Source organism: Diospyros lotus, chromosome 1, assembly GCF_014633365.1.
Source record: "Diospyros lotus cultivar Yz01 chromosome 1, ASM1463336v1, whole genome shotgun sequence".
In the NCBI taxonomy this organism is placed as follows: Eukaryota; Viridiplantae; Streptophyta; class Magnoliopsida; order Ericales; family Ebenaceae; genus Diospyros; species Diospyros lotus.
Window position 1 is genome coordinate 18,146,020 of NC_068338.1, and position 23,105 is coordinate 18,169,124.

Below are 23,105 nucleotides of genomic sequence, written 5' to 3' on the forward strand. Positions count from 1 at the left end.
ACACCATTGGCCATAGATTTCAATGATCGGGCTTGATTATTAAAACTCTTGACCATAATAGCTCATATACTAAAAAATAAATAAGATTCAATGATTGGATTTTTTTTAGATATAGGTTTGAAGTTTTTGTATTAAAATGAAATATACATATATATGTATATTGTTAGAAAAGTGGAGAAAGACACCGTAGAAGGAAAATAGTGGTTGATGGTTTAACTTGGAGGAGGAAAACCCTCGGTTCTTGAGGATGTTGACAATGGATAAGAGGTTGGAGTGATCGATTTTGCTTGAATGGGTTGGCTTTCATGGCTTTGGCATAACGGAAAAAGGGAAGAGTAGATTAGTGAAGAGTCGAGGGTGCAAAAAGAAGAAGATGAGCACTGACGTGAGCGAAAATATGAAAAGAGATAAAAGTGAAAGGTGACGGAATAGGCCTATGTTGGACTTATTATTTAGGAATTAACGTTAGGGTTTTAGTTTATTCACATTTCATTGTTTTCAATAGATAATATTTATTAATTTTAATAATAAAATTATGAGTTGATATAAATATAATTAGGTTAATAAGTCATTATGTATATAATAATTGAGTTATATAAGTTTATATTAACTTGTTAACCTATGTAATTAAATAAAATTATTATATGTCTAAATGAGTTAGGCGAGTTAATTCACTTAAGACACGACTTTTTTCATATTATAAATGAGTTGAATCGTTTTTGACACGGACCAATCTAGTCTCAATCTTAATTTGCCTAAATTGGTGCCGGGTCATATCATATAATTGGGCCGGGTCAAAAATTGACCGCCGGACCCATTTCATCTGTAACGGTTTACTCTAGACCGATGGCTGAACGGGCTGGCTATAAAAGTGGTAATTTGGGAATTATATTTTAAGAGGTGGTAAAGTCGGAATTAATTTTAAAAATATAGCAAATTAAGCAAACTCTGAAAAATGGTAGTATTTAGGTGAAAAAAATCAGTCGGAGCCTTCACGTATCGGGAATTGGGAATTGGGAGCGGAAATAGCATTTTCGAGCGAGAATGAAAAAGCCCTAGTCTCTCTCTCTCTCTTGCAAGAAATTTCCGTATCTCATTCCACCAAAACATCAATCCCCTAAACTCTTCTAGGATTTTTCACCCCAACCCTCAATCTCTCTGATCACTTCCTTCGAATTCAACCTCTCGCCGGCTCTCCAAACGCCTCAATTGGACGCAGGGAGAGCGTTTCCGTTCCATGAACCTCACCTTGCGCAAGCTCTGAGACAATGTCGGAGAACGCAGCGCTGCCGAAGAACGCCCTGGTATCGCCGACGAGCTCCCGGTCGGTCACGCACACCGTAAATGGCTCGCACCGCTTCGTGATCCAGGGTTACTCTCTTGCCAAGGGTATGGGGGTTGGCAAGCACATCGCCAGCGAGAACTTCACGGTCGGGGGTTACCAGTGGGCCATTTACTTCTATCCCGATGGGAAGAATCCGGAGGACAATTCGACGTATGTGTCCGTTTTCATTGCGCTGGCGAGTGAGGGCACGGATGTGAGGGCCTTGTTTGAGTTGACCTTGCTTGATCAGAGCGGGAGGGGGAAGCACAAGGTTCATAGTCACTTCGATCGGTCGTTGGAGAGTGGGCCGTACACCTTGAAGTACCGAGGCAGCATGTGGTAAGGCTTTTCGTGATGTATGCGCGTTTAATTCTATCTGGGCGTTGCTCGATTTAGGGTTTCCATTTGTGTCGGTATCCATTTGATATGTTTATGCATAATCTTGTGAATTATTTTGTTACATTTGCATAAAATAATGTTGATTGTATATTGGTGCAATTGATGTAATGGAAATGCAAATTCGCTGCTCTAGTGGGAATTCTTTTTTGTGTCAGAAGCTTTCAGGCATCAGAAATTATTTACCAATGTGGCACAGATCACTAATGTAATCTAATTGGCTACTGATGGTGGCTATATGTATATTTGCACATGCGATGCCTTCAAAATTAGTCAAAGAAAATCAAGTAGCCTCATCTGACACGGTGGCAGATTATAATTCTTCGTTTAAGGGTTGTCCTTGTGATGGTCATCAGTCATCCAATTTAAGATAGTGTCAATTATGGACCTTGATGATATTCTCTTGTAGTTTCTCATCATCAATGCTCCACCTAGAAAGACCACCTGTTGTCACAAACTATCATTATCCACCACAATGCTCTGTCATCCACATCATCAATCTCCATCCCCCAGCTTCAAGTACACCATGATGCTATCACAACTGAAGTGCATCAAGCTATATCATATGCACTGTTGCCCCCATCTCTATCTGATTTCCAACTCCTAAAAATTTCCTGTTTTAGAATCTTGAATTTATAACTTGGATTATGTTATATGTTTACATATGTAGATTTAATGGGTTGCATATGGAAAATAACCTGAGTATACTTGTATATCTAGAAGTGATACTGTTGGTTGCTTGTGACATCTTAAATTCTATGGATATATAGGGTGAAGAGATGTGGCTGCAGATCACCTTGAACAGTAAGGTGGTTAACTCTTGAGAGTGATATAATCAACCATCATGGCTGGTTGTTTTCATCCATAACCATGTCCAAAACCACATTTCTTGTGTGCTTGGTTAGCTGGAAAATTATTGAGCCTCCCCCTATTCTGAATAGAACTAATAGATGCTTTGAATTTGGTTAGTGGCTGGAAGCATCCTACGCCATCTAGATGATAAAACTCTTCCATTGATAAATACGAATCATAGATTGCTGCTTAAATGATCCTATTCCCCCATCTGTTTGGACATATCAAGAACACCAGTTTTTTGTTCCCCTTTGTTGAATCTATGTCACAATTAGGAGGAGTGTTTTGTCCTAACTTCTTTCACGCATGCAAGTTCGTTTTGTTTTGAAATGTCATGGGTTAAATGTTGGAATATATAAAACCAGAAGATCAAACATCTCTTGGTTAAAATAACTGCTGAAATCTCATGCTAATATACACAACTGAAAGAGATATGAGAGAGGAGGAAAAAATAAAGAAATCATGCAGGGAGTTAGCATGCATGTATGCCTTTCTATCCTAATGGGCCAGAAGTTCAGTAGCGAAGCAATAGTTAGGGCCTGATAGGGAAGCTATATGGGGTTTGTAATGGGTTACAGGAGAGGTTTTTATAATTCTTTGGTTTCGTCTGTTAGGTGGGACAAGGTTCAGCAAAGCCAGTACTGAACCTCCCCCTTTGCATATGCCCCATATCTGTCAAGTTTGAAGTGGTTTTCTGACTAAGAATAGCTAGATAGGGGCTACTGTTTTTCTTTTTTACTTTTTTTTGGTGTGCATGTGGGCACGAATCTAATGCCTTTGTTAACATGAAAGAATTTATGTTTTTTTTTTTTTTTGGGTGGGGGGAGGGTGAGGGTGAAGGACATATACATTTTCATGGAAAGTAATGTGCAATTGTTGATGTAATGCAAGCAATGTTGGCAGGGCATGAAAGCGATACCATAAATTCTTGTGGATTTTATGAGGCAGGTACCATGCATGCAATTTACTGTAAGCTGCCACCATAATGTCCCATCAACAGCAATGAATGGCAATTTCTGAAGATACAAGGGCATTTGTGGGACGATAGTGGTGAGAGTTGTGGTGTGGTCCAGATCTAGTATGGTGTTTTCATGTTTCTTGGTGTCTAATCCAAGTCCTCTTCATTGCTAGGATTTGCCTTAATGCAAAAGTTTTATGATATAGCAATGCCCAATTTTACTTGATGGAGTTTTGGTAATCTGTTCTGATTCTCGCAATGAGATGGATTGAACTTCCATGATTTTTGGTAATGATTACTTGTTTGAATTGTAGAAAAACTGATTAATGGAAATACTAATCTTGGCTTTCTGTTTTCTGTGTGATTCCAGAACTTAAAGCTTGAGGGAAAAGCTTCTAGGATTATGGATTTATGTTTTAGGGATCAATAGCTAAGAAGATAGATGTTTATTATTATAATTACAAATATGATGATGACAGGAAGAGAAGTAGATTAATAGCTGTTTGGTCGTGCAATGGGAAGCCAGAAAAATACTTTTTTTAATTTTTTTATTTTAAGTAAAAATATTATGTGAGTTTTTGGTACTGTTTGGCCTAAATTAAAAAAAAAAGAAAGAAAGACTTTTAGTGACAACAAAAGCTATTTTTCTGCTGTGAAGCATCAGTAGAAATTTGGAGCTTCTACTGTGAAGCAAAAGCAGAATTTAAGAACATACATAATTATGTATAGAGTGTGAGTGCAAAAGAACTATGTTAAAGTGTGAGAAACTTTTAAGAGGTGAACCCATTTAGTTGCCTTTTCAGAGGGTCAGATGCCAGTCTCTAGAGGAGATTGAACAGTGTCTTTATGAATTGTGATGGCTTGAATAAGTGGCTGGTAAACCGATGCAAATAAAAAAAAAAAAAAGGAGAGAACAAAAGTGGAGGAAAAGATGAATTTATGGCTAATTCCACTAACTCCATCTGTGTTTTTTCCTTTTTCTTTTGATTTTTTTCCTTTTTCCCTTTTTGTTTTGAGGAACTCCAACCAAGCAGATCAATTCATTCTCTTATTTTACAGGTGGACTAAAACAAGCGGGAGCTTTTGCATTCCATTGTCATATTTTCCGCATTGTCTTTGATAACTTTGTATGATTTTGAATCAGCTTATTTAGTTTTGCATTTATTCAGGGGATATAAGCGCTTTTTCAGAAGAGCTTTGCTGGAGACTTCAGATTATCTCAAAGATGATTGCTTGAAGATCAATTGTACTGTTGGAGTTGTGGTTTCCTCAATAGACTGTTCAAGAATGCACTTGATTCAGGTCCCAGATTCTGATATTGGAGCACAATTTGGTGCTCTGCTGGAAAATATGGAAGGTTCAGATGTTATTTTCAATGTAGCAGGGGAAAAATTTCATGCTCATAAGTTGGTATTGGCTGCTCGATCTCCTGTCTTCCGTTCTGAACTTTTTGATGGATCAGAGGGTAATATACAGGAGATTGCAATTACAGATATGGAACCTGAGGTTTTTAAGGTGAGGACAATGCCCATTTTTTATCTTTTTTTCATGGTTTCATTGAAGTGTTAAATCATCTTTGTTATAATAGAAGAAAAATATTGAATTATCTTTGCTCTTTTACTGGCATTGCTTACTTCATTATTGCTCTGTTCGTTAAACAGGAATGAACTGTTGTTTCTGCTATTCTCATGAAGGTGTTCTAAAATTTTCTGGCATTTGACAGGCAATGCTACACTTTATATACAGAGATGCTCTTATGGTAGATGATTTGGTAGCATCTAATTCATCACCTGCCCTCTCTGTATCTGACACATTAACTTCAAAGTTGCTAGCTGCGGCTGATAAGTATGATTTGGGGAGGCTGAGGCGGATGTGTGAATCTCATCTTTGCAAGTATATATCTGTGGATTCTGTAGCAAAAATTCTAGCTTTGGCAGACCGTTTTCATGCAACAGAATTGAAAGCCGTATGCCTGAGATTTGCTGCTGAAAACCTTGCTGGTAAGTTGTCCTTGGTTTAGAAATTTTTTCTCTGTATCTGACAGACTGACACAGTAACTCCATGATTTTTTTTCACTTCCATCCTTGATTCAGATAATTCTTTATTGAGGTTTCTTATAAATGGAAGAACTTTGTGTTAATTTAATTGGGAAAACCTCCTATAAGATATTTCATACCAACTGCCTTCACCTGTTGGTTGAACAGTTATTTCTCTTGCAACTGCATATTAGTTGATGTGTACTAGTCTCCTTAAATAGTTGTCTTTATTCCATGTCAATAAACTACTTGTTATGCTCTTAAAGGAAAACCTATTAGAGTTGATAGCTGCTATAGAAGTATGAACACATTAAGTGATCAAGTTTTATTTAAGAAGTATGGACATTTCTAGAAGGGACTTATCCGTGTTGCATTCCGACATGGACACGGGATCTCAGATACCTCCTGTAAAATGTCAAATTCATACAAATGCAGCCTTTTTATTATTTTCCAAGTTTTTGATGGCTCACACATATATTGATCTCTTAGGCTATAGACATTAAACACTTTGAAGGAAATAGATCTTGTAGTAAGATAAAACTGTCAGGAAAGGAAATCAGAAATGAAACTACAGTAGTTAGAAAATACCAGAACTAAAACAAGTGAAACAAATGTCAAATCTCTAGCTAATCTCCCTCTTTTTTTGAACAATTGATCCAAGATATTGAAATTGAATATTTTTTTGGAATTACTTGATCTCTAAGTTTCTCAGTAACATATATCTCTACGGTTATATTTTCATTGAACTTGCACTCCACATACTCAGTTTTGACCTACTTAGTTTAAAACCTTTTGGATTCTAAGGTGTTTATTCATAATTCAAGTTTATTATTCATGCTTTGCTTTCTTTCATGTGTCAATATAATTTGCAAATAACATACTCTAAGAAACTTCTTGGATATGTTTTGTGTGTTCATCCATAAAAAGGGCAACTGCTTTATTATTTTTCATCTTTTTCAATGTTTTCTTTATTTCATTTGGACAAATACATCTATAAAACATTTAGTTCTTTTCTTCTTTGGAGTTACTAAGATGCTCCAATGGAGCACCTATTTCTCCACCTTTATTGAATAGCTTTGAGAAATACTCTTTTCATGTCTCCTTGATTGTCACCTTATCTACTAGTACCTTTTAATTTCGTCTTTTATACATTTCACACTTGAGTACTTATCTAAACTTTTAGCCCGCAAAGAGTGGCCTTGGAGCAATGCAGGGAGTTGATTTACTCTAGTTGGGCTTGTGGCATTAAATTAATATTTTTTTTTCTGAGAACAGATTTTCTCAAGGGATTACCTTGAAATGGTTTCTGAAATTACTTCCTGTGATTCCATCTTTCTCTTTGTTTTTATGTTTCCAATTTCTTATAATGCAAAGCAGCTGTTATAACTATTCCAATTCAGAAATTGTTTCTCTCAGAATTATTGAGAAACAAGTTTTTGTGTTTGTAAACTTCTGGTGATCTCCATCGGCCCAACTATGGTGTAATTTTTACACCTTGTTGCTCGAAGCACACAAAGAAAGAAACAGGAGACAAAAGAATTAATATGCATATAGAAAATGACTAATCAACCTATTTTGACATCTCAGGTCATTTATTTGGCTTTGACAAAGGATTATGATGGTATAACCACTTTCATGAATTCAGTTTTCCTGCTGTTGTTCATTTATGGTGAGAGCTCTTGGCAGTAATGGATGTACTTAAGGTTGAGAGATGATATGAATTTTCGGAGGATAAGATTCTCTAATCTGATGTTTTAGAACAGAAACCTGCAGAGAACTAAATATATGAAGTGCTGGTAGAATCTACCTTGGGAAGTTTGTACTTGATTTAAATTTTCACCTGATGAAACTCTCTCTCTCTCTCTTCCACCCCACATTTTACCTCATGGAAGTCTATGCATTATCAATCTCAGCATTGATGCTTAAACATCATTGTGTAGCGTTCTAGCTATCCCAATGTGCCTCAACAAAAAGTGGCAATAGGCTTGAGCGTAAACATAGTTAAGTAGCATTCTAGCCTTCTAGAAGTACCTCAACAGAAAGTGGCAAAGAGCTTGTTCGCGGATTTCCTAAATGATGGTTTTTCTATGTTTACCTCCATTCCACCTTTTATTAATCTCCTTGTTAGCATTCCTTAATTTAAGATTACAATCCTAGTTGATTATGTTAGGATTCCTTAATTTTGGGGATTTAATTAGATTAGATATCCTATTATATCTAAGTTGATTCTCTTTTGATTAGAGATCCTAGTTAATTAAGAAATGCAAATCTTAATTGACTAAGGGAATTCTAAGTTGTTCTTTAGAGAGGTTGTCGAGGTGCTTGGTTGCCTAGTTATATCGTGTCATTTGAGGGATGTTAACTTCACGAGTCACTTTTGGAAGACCCTGAAGAATTTGGAGAATAATGAATTTCTCTACATTCCTTTGATCGAGAAGTACAATTATATAGAAGTAGGAACTTCCAAATACAGCTTAGGAGATTGCCAAAAAAGAATCATTAATTCCATAGGATCAGAAATTAGGGTTCTTGAATTAGGAAACAAACTAGAAAGCCAGGATTCTACACTCCTCCTTAAGTTGGGTTATGTTTGTCAAGCATGCCTAGCTTGGCCTCCAAATTTTTGAATGTATTTTGCGAGAGAGCCTTTGTAATTTGGAAAATAGTTGGAGTATAGATCAATTTGACAATCCCTCCTTCCACCTTTTCTTTTATGAAGTGTTGATCCAATTTTATGTGCTTGGTTCGGTCATGATGAATCGGATTCTTAGCAATTCTTATGGTGGTCTTGTTGTCACATAGCAGTCTCATAAAGGTGTTGGATTGAACCTTCAATTCCCGAAGTAATCTCATAAGCCATATACCTTCACAAATTCCATGGGACATGGCACGAAACTCTGCTTCTGCACTGCTTTTAGTGAGCATTGTTTGTTTTTTCACTCTTCCATGTAATGAGATTTCCCCAAACATAGGAACAATACCCTGTGGTTAATCGCCAATTTGTTATAGACTCGGCCCAGTTTGCATTAGTGTATAGTTCTACATCTCTATTTATAGTTTTCTTGAATTAAAGGCCCCTCCTGGGTTCTTTTTTAGATACTGGAGGATGTGATGGACAACTTTAAGGTGAAGTTTTGTAGGATTATTCATATTTCTACTTACCATACCTACTGCAAATCCGATATCAGGTCGAGTGTAGGAAAGTTAGATGAGTTTCCCCACAAGTTGCTAGTATCTTCCTTTGTCTGTGAGTGAGTCTCCTTCGATTTCACCTGATTTGTTTGCTGAGTCCATTGGAGTATCTGCTAGTTTGCACCCAATCATTCCTATCTCTTTAAGTAAGTCCAGGATATACTTCTATTGAGAAACATAAATTCCCTTTCTTGAGCGAGCTACTTCCATCACAAGGAAGTACTTGAGGAATCCCATGTCCTTTACTTCAAACTCATTGGCTAGGAGCTTCTTTATATTACTAATTTCTTCACCATAATCTCCTTTGATAATGATATCATCCACATACACAATGATGATAGCCCTCTTCCCCTCTTTTGAAAATTTCACAAATAAGGTATGATCATATTGACATTGCAAAAATCTGTACCTTTTTAAAGCTTTGCTAAGACAATACCATGCTTTAGGAGATTATTTGAGTCCATATAGAGATTTTTTAAGCTTGTTGACTTTCCCACTGCTGCCTTGATTTTCAAATCTTGGAGGGATTTCCATATAAACATCATCTTCCAAGTCACTATTCAAGAAAGCATTCTTGATGTCGAGTTGGTGAAAAGGCCGGTCCATGTTTGCTGCCAAAGTCAGTAGGACTCATACTAAATTCAATTTGGCTACAGGTGCAAACGTCTCCTCATAGTCTATGCCATAGGATTAGGTGAATCCTTTTGCAACCAGACGGGCTTTGAACCTGTTTAAGCTTCCATTTGCATTGTATTTTATCATAAAAATCTACTTGCACCCAATCAGATGTTTTCCTTTGGGAAGATAAGTGATTACGCAAGTTCCATTCTTTTCAAGTGCTGTAATTTCATCTAACACTGCTGATTTCCACTTGGGTTCCTTGAGGGCTTCGTGAAATTTTTTCGGAATCTGCACATTGTCAAGTTGAGTAGCAAATGCACGAAAGTTTGGTGACAACTTTTCATAGGAGGCAAATTTGGCAATTGGATATTAGGTACATGACCTTATTCGTTTCCTTAGGGCAATGGGAATGTCTAGATTAGCAAGAGGCTCATATATTTTGGCTTCAGGTTCAAGAGAGGTCTTACCTGTGTCAATTGTGTTCCTTGGGACCTGGATTCTTGGTCATTGTTCGGAGGTGTGCAGTCCTCTACTTCCTTCTAAGTTTTTTGGCACCTCGAGTACACAAGTAACTCCTTAGGATCAGTTGGCTGATTTTGAGAGACTGCAGTAGTTGGTTGAAGGACCAAAAAATGATATTATTTGTGAGTATGATTCTCCCCTTGAATATCATTTTTGGTGTAGAAGGGCTAGTTTTCGAAAAAGTTGACATCTGTGGAGTTGTAAAACTTCTTGGTAATTGGTGAATAGCACCGGTATCCCTTTTGATTTGGTGAGTAGCCAAGGAAAACACCTTTAAGTGATTTGGGATCAAGCTTGCTTTGATGTGGCTGAATGATGTGAACAAATGCAGTACAACCAAAGACTTCCAGGGGAATGGAGGATAGTATTCTAGTTACCGGGTAAGTTTCATGAAAGGTTTGATATGGAGTCTTGAAATTTAGAATTTGGGAAGGCATTCTGTTTACAAGATAGGTGGCAGTAAGGACAGCTTCACCCCAAAAATGTTTAGAGACATTGGATGCCAGCATAAAAGATTGAGTAACTTCCAAGAGGTGTTTGTTTTTCCTCTCGGCAGCTCCATTTTGTTGTGGAGTGTCAACACAAGAGATTTGGTAGATAATACCATGTTTGAATAAATAGGCACTGAGGGTAGAATGAAAATATTCTCCTCCATTATTAGTTTTGAGGACTTGGATTTTTTCTTGAAATTGAGTAATAATTGTGAAAGAATTCAAAGATTTTCCCAACTTTTGATTTTTCTTTCATTAGGAACACCCATGAGAGTCTAGTATGGTCATCAATGAATGTGACAATTCATTTAGAACAATGATATTGTGAATTCTAGAGGGTCCCAAATATCACTGTGTATCATGGAAAAAGGGTGAGAAGACTTGTAAGGAAGGCTAGAATATGAGGCACGAGTGTGCTTGGAAAGTTGACAAATCTCACATTGAAAGGTTTCTGCTTTCTTATTGAATAAAGTGGGAAACAATTTTTTGAGACACATAAAGTTTGGATGTTGTAATCGATAGTGCCACAACATAATTGGACTATCAATGTTAATGCTAGAGTTCAAGGCCATACATGGTCGTTGTGATGGTTGGGGTTTGCTGGCATCTTTGCCTAGAAGAAGGTAAGAGTCCTACACACAGCCTAGCACTGCCAATTATCTTCTTCGAGCTCGATTTTTTGATAGTGCTCGTATACTGGTTTATTTTAGCAGGAGAGAAAGAATGCTGTGTGCCTAGCATTATTTTTTTCCAACTTTCTTCCCGGGGAACTTTTGAGAAGGCTTCTCGGATGTTGGGAAAGGGCTTGATACTTAGGATTCTTCCTCTCACATCATCTAGATCCTTGTTGAGCCCGAGAAGGAAGTAGTAGACTTGGTCTTTTTCAACAATTTTCTTGTTTTGTTGACCATCTTCCGGGCACTTCCAAACCTTCTCTTCAAGGATATCCAATTGCTGCCATTGTCGAGTTAAGGCATTGAAATAGTTCGTCACGGACAAGTCTCTTTGCAGTAGCTCATGCAACATGCTTTTTATTCCAAGGATCTTCAAGGTGTTGTCAACATTGGAATAAATATCTTTAACTGCATCCTGTATTTCCTTTGCTGTTCTATAATACTTAAAATTCTCACCTGTTTCATTTGTCATGGAATTTATCAGCCATGACATGACCATACTATTTTATACCTTCCAGATCTTGAAGGTAGGATCGGTTTCTTGCTGTTGTACAACAAGTCCGATGAGATAATCCTCTTTGCCTCTCTCACAGACGAACAACATGACAGATTGCGACCATTGGATGAAGTTCTGGCCGTTCACCTCGTGTCTAGTAATATGAAGAATAGGGCCTTCAGGAAGACTGGAAACTGATGTTGCTGCTCCTTCAGATCTAGATGATACTTCAGAGACCAAGTTCTTGCCCCCACTAGCCATGGGTGGCTTATTTGGACTGGATCAATGGTTTAGATAAACTGCTATGATACCATGAAGAATTTGGAAAATAATGAATTTCTCTACATTCCTTTGATCGAGAAGTATAATTATATAGAAGTAGGAACTTCCAAATACAGCTTAGGAAACTATTAAATACTGCTTAGAAAACTACTAAATATAGCTTAGGACATTACTAAATACAGCTTAGGAGACTACCAAAAAAGAATCATTAATTCCATAGGATAAAAAAATCAGGGTTCTTGAATTAGGAAATAGATTAGAAAACCAGGACCCTTTGGAAGATGTGTGGCAACAGTCTTTTGTTTTGTTTTGGCATTCCACCCATAGACTGATGCTCAAACTAAGGTTGTTAAACATAGTTTGGTGATTTCCTTAGATGCATTTAAGACGAAAAGTTGGGAGTTTGCAATCTTGTGTTTTCAACCATTGAGTTTGCTTATAACGTGTTGCCAATAGATCAGTTGGCGTCAATCCCTTTTGAGTGTGTCAATGTCTATAATCCTCATTCAACTATTGATCTTATGACAGCTCCATTTGAATGTATTTTTGAGCCTGCTAAATCTTTTGCTCAATACCTATATGATTTACACCTTGAGAGGTTAGGTGTAAGATTGTAATGAGCAATGTTGATTGTAAGCTTGTTGTTGATGTGCATTGTAAGGCGAAGGGCTTTAATGCGGGTGATTATGTCATGGTTCATATCCATTGTGAGTGTTACCATATGCGCTCTTTTAAGAAATTGCATGCACAATCCATTGGCCCATCCCCATTATTTAGAAACTTATCCTAATTCATACTTGTTAGATTTTCTTGATGATATGGGTATTAGTTGTGTTTTTAATGTGGAAGATTTGACACCTTCTCGAGGACCTTTGAGCATCTTGTTTTGCATCATGGTCGTTCTACAGATTCTCCAGTTCCTCAGACTCCCCCTGTCTCTTTGCAGAAGGATGAAATTGAGGCTATTTTGGATTATGAGGTCGTCACTTCCTCTGATGAGAACTTCCATTATCTTTTGGTTCAATGGCGAGGAATGCCGATATTGGATGCAACATGGATACCCATGGATAATGTTTGTGCTTTAGCTCCTAATCTTCTACTGGACTTTCTCTTCCATGCCTTACCAGAGTCAAGTCCTCCTTCATCGGAAGAGTATGGGTATGTCGAGGGACTGTCTCCAGGGAGATATGGACAAGTTTATCGTAGGCATAGGAGTAGATGTTCCGATTCATCTACATCTGAGGTTCTTTAATTTCTTGTAATTGTGGGTATTCTTGATATTTTATGTTGGACATATATTATGCATGTTTGTAACTTTGCGTACTTGGATGTGAAAGGCAGTTATGTGATCAGTTTTTTTTAGAACACCCTCTTTGAATTGCTCTCCTCTCTACCAATCTCCTCTCTTCCCTTCTCCATTTCCTAGTGCCCTGCATCACTTAATGATGGGCAGGCTGAGGATTTCGTTGATCCGTTTTTTTTTTTACTTGATTTAGTTCACCTTATGCGGTTGATAGTAAAATCTGGGTGCTTCAAATTAGGTGGTTTTTCTTGTAAGGCCTTTTTTAACTTCGTTGTTAAAGGTTCTTGTTTCCTTTTACTCTATACAAGTTTATTTGGAAGTTGAACTTTCTTTTTAAGATCAAGACTTTTATTGCTTCTCTTGTTAAGATCAACACAAATGATTTATTGCAGAGAAGACAACCCATAAAGCTATCTCACCTAATATTTGTGTTCTATGTTGTTATTTGTTTTTGCATTGCCCCTTCTCGTGAATATTTGGAACAAATTGGTCTCTATTACTGGAGAGGTGTGGATTTGCGCTTTATCTTTCGAGGATTTCTTGTTACAAACATGTTGGGGTTTTTGATGTTAAGGATGGAAGCAAGATTTTGTGGAGGAATGCTTTATTTTAAAAAATATGGTGCATTTGGAATGAGTGAAGCAATTGATCCATTAGGAATAGACAAATGGCCTTGGATTTATTTTGGCATGGGATTAGCACTTTTGCTCCTTTGTGGAGTATTGCCTATGGTTCCTTCAAAAGGTTATCCTTTTCAGATGTTTAAGGAGATTGGGTTCCTCTCCTATTGTTATCATTTCCTTTTTTCTTTCTTTTTTGTTTCGTTTTGAGATATCTTTTCCTCTTCTTGTACTCCGTTCCTCTCCTCTACAAAATTCTTTGCTTCTGTCCACAAAAAGAAAAGAAAAAAAGAAGTAGCATTGGATGACTACGCACCACGAACAACCAAATTTACAAGCAATAACTCATCTCCATGATGCAATATTTCCCAAGCAAACCTACATAACCACTTGCCAAGAAGTGTATTGTTAACAATACACAGCCATCTTCTAATGCACTTTTTCCGAAAAATTAATGGACTTGGATTTGAACTCATCCTTCAACCCTCCCAAAAAAAGAGAAATCAAAGAAATTGGAATAGCGAACAACATAGTCTTAATGCATAAGTTTGCCACATTTAGAGAGATACTGTTTCTTTGAAAAACCTTACCCATTCTAACATCATTTCGCCTTACCGTTCCAGATAAGAAGTGTCAAACCCCTCTCCCAGATTTGATCCTGGGACCCTTCTACGAGAATCCGCAAGGGACTAACTCTCATACTAGGTTTTTAATTTTTATATCTTTTATCTTATTCCCATTTCCAAGCCCTCTTGTTATCCTATCACGTTAGGGAAGCGTTTCAACCTCCCATGACCGCACATTTTATTTTGTTTGGAAATTTCTTTCTTGGCTTCAAATCCTACTATTTTTCCTTGCAATTTCTAGTCATCCAACTTATTCTCCTTTGCAATTAATCATATAAATAACTCAATTATAGCACATGCAACTCATATAAAGTAGAATGAACAAACTACCTTAAAATGTACAACCTTTTGCATATTTCTTTGTTTATACAACATTTCTTTTCCAAGACATCATGCAATGCCATACACACAAGATTAGGCATCGCATATTGCTATTACATCTTAAGTCTTGAAACATAAAAGCTTGGGTTTCCATAGCTTGTTCCAATTAGTCAAGTGCCTGGCTCACCTAGGTGCTCGGTCGGTGCAGGGTGTTGGGAAGTGCCTCGCCTACTGGTAGGCGAGGCTCCTTCACTCAAAACACCACCTAGGCGAGCGCCTCGGTTGATGCGTCAAGCGTCACTTCCCTAGGTCCTAAAGAATCAAATCTGAAAGAAAAATGAAGGAAACTGAAGAGTTACCTGTAGAATGTTGAAGGCATGCAAAAGGTATCTCCACGTAATAGGATCATAGGGTAATAATACCATAGATTTCAGGGAGGTGACTTCAATAGCAGTTGCCGGAGGTCTGACGTAGCCGTCACATGCCGGAAACCCTTGGTGTGTGCCGGTGTGTTGCCAATCCTTCCGGCGACGGCTCACCACCAACGGCCTAGCCTGTGACAGGTGACCCTCCTATGGCCATCCCTCCTTTGAGAACCAATTTCAGATTGGTTTCTTCATTCTGCTGCAGCTTTTTACTTTTTACTGTTTGTGCCTTTGCGGGTTGGTCCTTCCTTTAGTGTTCTTCTTCTGCAGCTTTCTTTCTTTGAATCTTTTGTTTGGTTACTAACTTACTATTTTGGTTATTTTTTATTGTTACTTACTATTTTATTTGTTCTTATTATTTGAGTATTTGAGATGGTGTATATAATGTATTGTGGTTAGGATTTTACACTTTTATTTTATTTTTCAAAAATTACTTTTCAGATTTGAAGTTCAAACTCACAGTATTTGCAGCTGTTGTTTGTTGGGAATTTTTATATTAACTATTGTATATTTAATTTATAATATAATTTAAATATATATTTGCTAATTAATATAATATAATTTATATTGTGTGATTTAATAAATATATCTTTTGTCTTTGTTAGCTTTTCTATAACTATTAAATATTTAAAATTGCTTATTTTTATATAATATTGCAGATTTGTTATAATTGTAAAACTTTTGATGTTTGAGATGGTGTATAATGTATTATGGTTTTACAATTTTATTTTGTTTTTCAAAAATTACTTTTCAGATTCAAAGTTCAACCTTCAAACTCACTGTATTTGCACCTGTTGTATTTTTTTTACTGTATTTTAGATGTTTTACCATTGTATACATTATCTGATTGGCTTTTTCCTATTAAATATATTTTTCTTTTTTTTTGGGTTAATTTAACGCCTCGCTTCAGTCAGGCGAGCATTTTTTGGCCCCTAGCTCCTCAGGCGATAGAGTGTTCATAGTGCCTTAAGGGTGCCTTCCACCTCTGACTACCTTGGCTTCTTCGCAAAATCAACCATCCACCAATTTAAAACCTACTAATCTGTCGTGATTCTTTGGTATCTCATGCTAATTGTTGCACATATATGTAGAGAATGCAAGTTTTAGCATAGACATGCCTATCATGAATATGTAGGATAAATGATATGTTCAACAAGATCATGTGAACATGTGAGGATTAAGCGCTAATTTCTCACCTTTAATAAATTATCTAGGCAGTGTGCTTGCTACACATTATTACATCTCGACTCTTTTCTTTCTTTCTTCCTTTTTTGCTTTGGCCAAGACTGCTTCTCTTTTATTTCTCTCTTATGTTTTGCTCCTAGCTGAACACTTCTTATTCACTTTGTTTCTTCTTCACTCAGCTTCCTTGATCCTCAGGGCCAAGACTTCAATCTCCAATATTTTTCTTCTGTTCTCTCAGCTTTAGCTCTCCACTAGACCGAGATTGCCGATTCCTTATTTCTCCCAACTTTCTTTGCTCTCTGTTTTTTCAAATTGGCTGAGCATTCAAGCTTTCAAGATACTTTTTCAATTGCAATTCAGGCCACTATTTATACTAATGAAATTTGGGACACCTTGCGGTCTAGACTTGATTAGTCATTCCCAAATTAACCTCATCTTCATCTCTTCCAATTTCACTAGAATTTGACATCTCATGTTTTACTTTGCTGAGTTATTTCTCAATCTCTTCTAATTAGTCTAGGCTTGACGCATTGCAAACAATCAGCCACCATATACAATTCTAACTTTATTTTATTAATTTCCTCCTTTTTTTAATCCTAAACACCTTTCAATAATGAGACATCTTAAGGTTAGCAAAGTAACTATTCATAGTCACTTCCAAACTCATCCTTAATAAATCACCAGCTTTCACCGTTAATTCAGGTATACCATCATCTCTTTGAAATATAACTATTTTCACTTGGGTCAGCCACTTCCCAAATTGCCCACAGTGCCACACCAATGCTGGTCAGAAAATTTCAAACATATCTCTCATGTCAATTTTTATTACCCATGCTCAATTTGGCTCAAATTAATATTTATTATTACTTTTCTATATATATATATATATGTACGCACTCATGTATACATATATATATATATACCTCTGTATTCATTCCTCTTTACTCCAATATTCCAATATTGGATAGTCACTTCAATTCTTTTAAGTTAAATTTTTTGTCTCTCGTGTCATATGGCTTCATGATATCTACCACAAAAATACACATCTGCCGGCACTTGTCCAAAAACCTATTGAATTATATACCAACAGACTCATTTTGACACCAATATTTTGAATCCATGGTTTGCTTCTCAAAATTTCAGCATTTTCTAAGTTTGAATGCTCTTTTGCCACATTTTGTTTAGAAATAATCTACAAACTCATTTCAACACTAACCCACTTCCTTGCAACTTTAAATAAGTGGCTGCCCCGACTTCCAACTTCTCAATGGATGTCACTCATTTTGTAATATAACTTCTTAAAATCAAGCATGGTGGGATCACAATGGAAACAGAACTAAATTATGGGTGTTGTGGCTAATTTTGGAAAGTTTAGGGACTAATTGGGCCTATTTTTAAGTCCAAGGGGTGTGCAGACTGAAGGGTGAAAGATCAGGCAGTATATGGTCAATTTACCATTTTTCTAATACCAGAAGAATTTAAAAATTCTTTTGCTATCTTAATCCAATATTGAACTTCATATAAAATTTCATTTATTTCTCAAAAAATTCTGTTTTCTTCTCTTTCCTTGTATGAGACCCCTTAATATACTTGAACAAGCTTAATAACTTTGGATGCTCATTTTGACACTTTTACATAACCTCAACTTCCCTCCACTTAGTTCCACGTCACTAGTTGACCATTTCATACATTCCCACCGTGTCATAAGCAATTTTCAAAAATTTAGTTAGTGTATATCTAAATCACTAAATTACTTAATTTACAAATTTCTTCAAATTTTGTACGAAAACACAGGGTGTTACAAGAAGTGACTTGAATTTTGGATTTAAAGGAAGGCCCAGATGATTCGTAGGAAAACTACCAATTTCACAACCCAAAATTGCAACAAGGGATTCTAGTTTCTCACAGCCCCCACAGGATAATGTCACATTAGCAATGATTAACATGTAAACAGGACACCATCTTTAAACACAATAACGTGCAAGTGAAAAACCTCATTAGTATCACAGAAAATGAGGGTGTGCCAGCAAAGAGGAGATGAGTGAAAACCAAATCTCAAACTCCCCTAGCACTAACCAAAAAACTAGAACTCTATCTGTCCCACTTCATCTTAAGAATCATTGAACATAAGGTCTCCAATACAAGAATAGACATAAAAGGAGAAAGAGGATCACCTTGACTCAAGTCCCTTGAGCAACCAAAAAGGATTCACTTTTCCCAAACCTTGTAACATCAAAACCTGGAGAAGAAACCCCCTATTCATATGTTTATTAGCCTCTCCCAAGCCAAGCTTTCATACCAAACCCAGCAAATACCTTTTCAACCTAGAATTAGTGCCCTCGTTTGCCACCAAGTCAGCATCCAAAATCCAGACCTAACAAAGATTTTGAGTGGCAGAAATCACCGTACTTTCAGCATCCTTGAGTCTAAGGCGAAAGCAGCTTCGTTATGATTTTGTGAACGCCACCAATTAAGCTAATAGGCCTACAGTTCTTAACTTCCACACTCTTTCCCTCTTAGGGATAAGGGCAATAAATGATGCCATTGATACACTACTCAAACAACTCAAAATCTAGAAATAAAAATAGCCTCCAACATTTCCTTCCTAACCACATCCCAACATCTACAAAAGAAGACTAAGGAAAACCATCCAGGCGAGGGGCTTGTCCCGCCTATTAACTACTAATAACCTGTTACAATTTCCTTCTTAGAAAAAAAAGCCTTTCAAGTTCTTATGCTCTCCCCATAACTTATTGCAACTCGAGGGTCTCTGACTCGACTCTACTCTTCTGGATAAAGTTTGCCATAGAACTTGACTATACCTGTTTGAATTTTAGGATCTGTAGAAATCTTCTGACTGTTAGTAATTACTGACTTGACAATATGATTATATCTCCCATGAGGATTAGCCATCCTATGAAAATACTAGGTATTTTGGTCGCTGCCTTGATAAAGAACCATCTTTATTCTTGCTTCCACCACATTTCCTCATAAACAAGAAGCCTGTAAACTTCTCATTAGGACACTTTCAAATCTCACATCTAAAAGACAAGTTGGTTCTATTGGCCTTCTCATTATGATCTGTAATTTTTAGCAAGCAATCATTCAATTCTTAAATTAACATTGCTAAAGCACTCAAGATCTAATATCTTTCTAATGGAGCTTCAACTTCCTCACTAGCCACCATGACCTAACAAATGCTAACAAATGCTTTCAAAAAAGAATGGAAGCCTAGAATTTGGGTCTCTTTAATCCACCGTCATAGGTCTATGATCTGGTACAACTCCAGGTCAGGAAACCTGAGTCAAATTTGGGAAATGGCACTCCTAGTAAGGAGGAACAAGAAGTCTATCGATATAGTGTTGGAATCCGGAAATTAATCCCTGATTTAGAGGGAATGATTAAAAAGATTAAATACCCAAATCAAAGGAGTAATCGAAGGAATTACTTGAGGTCAACTTTCTGTTTTAGTTTTTTGGTAGTTTCCTATTCTTGTATTTGGTAGTTTCCTATTCTTGTATAGCCTAAGATGGAAAGATCTCTTGTATAAATGTACTATACAGCTGATTTCTAGAGGAAAGAAATCAAATAATTTCTTCCAAATTATTTGTTCATGGTATTAGAGCCAGATTTGATGCTAGTTTGACATTCAACTCATCAGTCTTTTTTCGAACTACAGTATCAGTTCTTTATGGTAGAAACTAACTCTTCTTCGGCTGACTCTTCCATTGCTCCAGTTATTTCTACTTCTTAAGCTAAATCCCATATCAACCCTTGATTTTCATTCTCTTCAAATCACCCAACACAAACTCAATGCACCAACTTTCGTGAATGGTTCCAATCTGTGTTGCTTGTTATGAAAGGCAAGGGCAAAGTTGGATATCTGATGGGTGCTATTCCTATGCCACCTTCAATTGCTGCTAACTATTCCACTTTGGATGCTGAAAACACTATAGTCATGGCATGGCTCATTAATTCTATGGAGCCTAAGATAGGACGGACCTACCTCTTCTACAAAACTGCAAAGGAGATCTGGGATGCTGTGTAAGAAATTTACTCAGATCTTGAAAACATGGGCCAGTGTTTTGAAATCCATTCGGCCTTTCAAACTACTAGACAAGGTAACATGTCAGTCATCGAATACCATAATGTTTTAACTGAACTTTGACAGGAGATGGATCTTTTTTATGATATTAGTTGGCATTGTATGAGGATAGTACTAAGTACACTAAAATGTTGGAGAAGGAAAGGGCATTCGATTTCCTACATTGCCTCAACAAATATCTAGATGAAGTTCGTGGTCGTCTCCTTTGTACCAAACCTTTCCCTTCCATCAAAGAGGCCTTTATTGAAATCAAACGTGAGGAGAGTCGCCAACAAGTAATGCTCAACAACTTTTCAAACCAGCCCTGATTTGGGATCCCAAAATTCTGCCTTGACAGTTCATTGTAGTAAATCTCATTCGAAGGATTAGAAACTTAAAGATAAACTCTGGTGTGATCGTTGCAACAAACGTCATCATACGATGGACACGTGCTGGAAACTTCATGGCAAACCTGCAAATTGGAAGCCAAGAAGCCAACGAGAACAGTAGAAGTTAGCATATACAATTGACTTAGCCATCATCTTTGAAAAACATGCTCCTTTTATAGTGGAACAGATGGAGATTTTACGACAGCTGCTGAACGAGTCCAAAGTGCCCAAGGAAACTAAACCTGCCCCTCAAACTAGTACAGTGACAATTGCTCATAGAGGTAACACTCAATCCACTTTATTAGCTCAATCACATTCTAGCAATTGTTGGATTGTAGACACTGGGGCTTTAGATCATATGACAGGCTTGTCAAAATTCTTTTCTACTTATGAAGATTGTATTGAGAATATTAAGGTTGCAGTTGTTGATGGGAATGTAACTGGTGTGGCTGGTTGAGGCACTATTTTTCTACCTGAATTAACATTGTTTTCTGCCCTTCATGTTCCACGTCTTAAATGCAATCTCCTTTCTATTAGTAAATTAACTAAAGATCTCAATTGTACAGTCACATTCTATCCTACCTATTGTGTATTTTAGGACTTGTCTTCGGGGAGGATAATTGGCTGTGTTGAGGAGAAAAATGGCCTATACTACTTCTCAAGGTGGTTCCTCCATCGACTCATAAGTCATTCAATCCTATTTCATTGTCTTCCATTTCTCATTGTGATGTTCTATCATGGCATAAATGACTAGGCCACCCTAGTTACAATTACCTTAGAACTCTGTATCCGAAATTATTCATCAATAAAGATCCTACTTCCTTTTAATGTGAACATTGTGTTTATGCTAAACATACTTGCTCTCATCATCCTACTCATCTCTACAAATCCTCACAGCCATTTCATATTATTCATAGTGACATTTGGGGGCCAGCTCGTGTCTTAACTTTAATCAATACTCGTTGATTTATTACGTTTATTGATGACCACAGTCGTGTTTGTTGGGCTTACCTTATGAAGGACAAATTTGAGACTTGTTCCATATTTAAATAGTTTCATAAACTTAATACCAATCTGTTTCAGTCTTTTGTTTATATCCTTCGAACTGATAATGGTGGGGAATACTTTGCACAAGAACTTAGCCAATACCTTATTGATCAAGTATCTTACACCAAAGTTCATGTCCCTCTACTCCCCAACAAAATGGGATAGCAGAAAGGAAAAATAGATATCTTCTTGAGCTAGCTCGATCCCTAATGTTTTCTAGCTATGCCCTAAATACTTTCTGGGATGAAGCTATTCTAAGAGTCACCTATCTCATAAATAGCTTGCCTTCCAAACCACTTAATTATCATACCCCATTGAGCTATTTACTTGCTGTGTTTCCAAAAATTCACATTTAAACTCATTGCCTCCCAAAGTGTTTGAATGCACTATCTTTGATCATAATCAACACCCTCACCACGACGAACTTGATCCTAAGGTACTCAAATGTATTTTTGTTGGATACTCTCCCACCCAAAAAGGCTACAAGTGGTACTCTTCTTCCACTAACCGATTTTATGTCTCTTGTGATATGTGTTTCTTTGAACATCAGCCTTACCATCCCAATGCTTCTCTTTAGGGGGAGACCTCTCATGAAGATAATCATTGGGACCCATCTATTTCCCTTCCGATTTCCTTCTGATTCATCCATTTAATGTTCCCTCACTTGAACTATCTTCCCATCCTTCACATCCTTCATTAGACCAACCTGAACCTGTACAAGAAATGAGTCAAGGGGAAGAACCTACTGTTGAACCACAATCGATTAAGGTTTACTCAAGAAGGTCAAAAGCTCGTAGGTTTGAGATATCTCTTGGGTTTGTTCTTTTTGAGATGGTTCTTGAGGTTTTATTTTAATGTTTTTCTTTTGGTATTTTTTATATGGGATTTTAGGTTCTTTTTGTGGGGGTTCTTCTTCTGAGTTGGTTTAGAATGTTGATCACACAACCATTCATCTAAACTGGAGCCAAGTCCTGGTTTGGAAGAGGCTGCCACAATTGATGACCTTGATGTTCCAATTGCTATAAGAAAAGGGGTGAGATTATGTGCCAAGCATTCTATCTCCAACTATTTGACCTATTCGAAGTTGTCTCCTAAGTACATGGTCTTCACCACTGTAATTGACAATGTGGAAATCGCTAAAGACATTCAAAGTGCCCTTCATGACCCCAAATGGAAAGAGGCTGTTTTGGAGGAAATGAATGCATTAATTGATGACAAGACTTGGGATATTGTGGAGTTGCCTAAAGGAAAGAGACCTATC

At 36.9% G+C, this 23,105-nt stretch overlaps 1 protein-coding gene across 2 annotated transcripts in view; it reads left to right on the forward strand.

Moving 5' to 3' along the window:
- Positions 1 to 996: 996 nt before the first annotated feature.
- LOC127806370 (BTB/POZ and MATH domain-containing protein 4) overlaps positions 997 to 23,105 on the forward strand; it is a 33,448-nt gene continuing 11,339 nt past the window's right edge. The window contains exons 1-4 of one of the 2 annotated variants that reach the window (XM_052343610.1): positions 997 to 1,663; positions 4,700 to 5,045; positions 5,254 to 5,530; positions 12,791 to 13,147. In XM_052343610.1, the coding sequence (XP_052199570.1) occupies positions 1,269 to 1,663; positions 4,700 to 5,045; positions 5,254 to 5,530; positions 12,791 to 12,798 (1,026 nt within the window). In that variant the 5' untranslated portion in view covers positions 997 to 1,268 and the 3' untranslated portion in view covers positions 12,799 to 13,147. Of the gene's footprint in view, positions 1,664 to 4,699; positions 5,046 to 5,253; positions 5,531 to 12,790; positions 13,148 to 23,105 lie in introns of those variants that run through there. The other variant, XM_052343605.1, reaches the window with a different exon arrangement.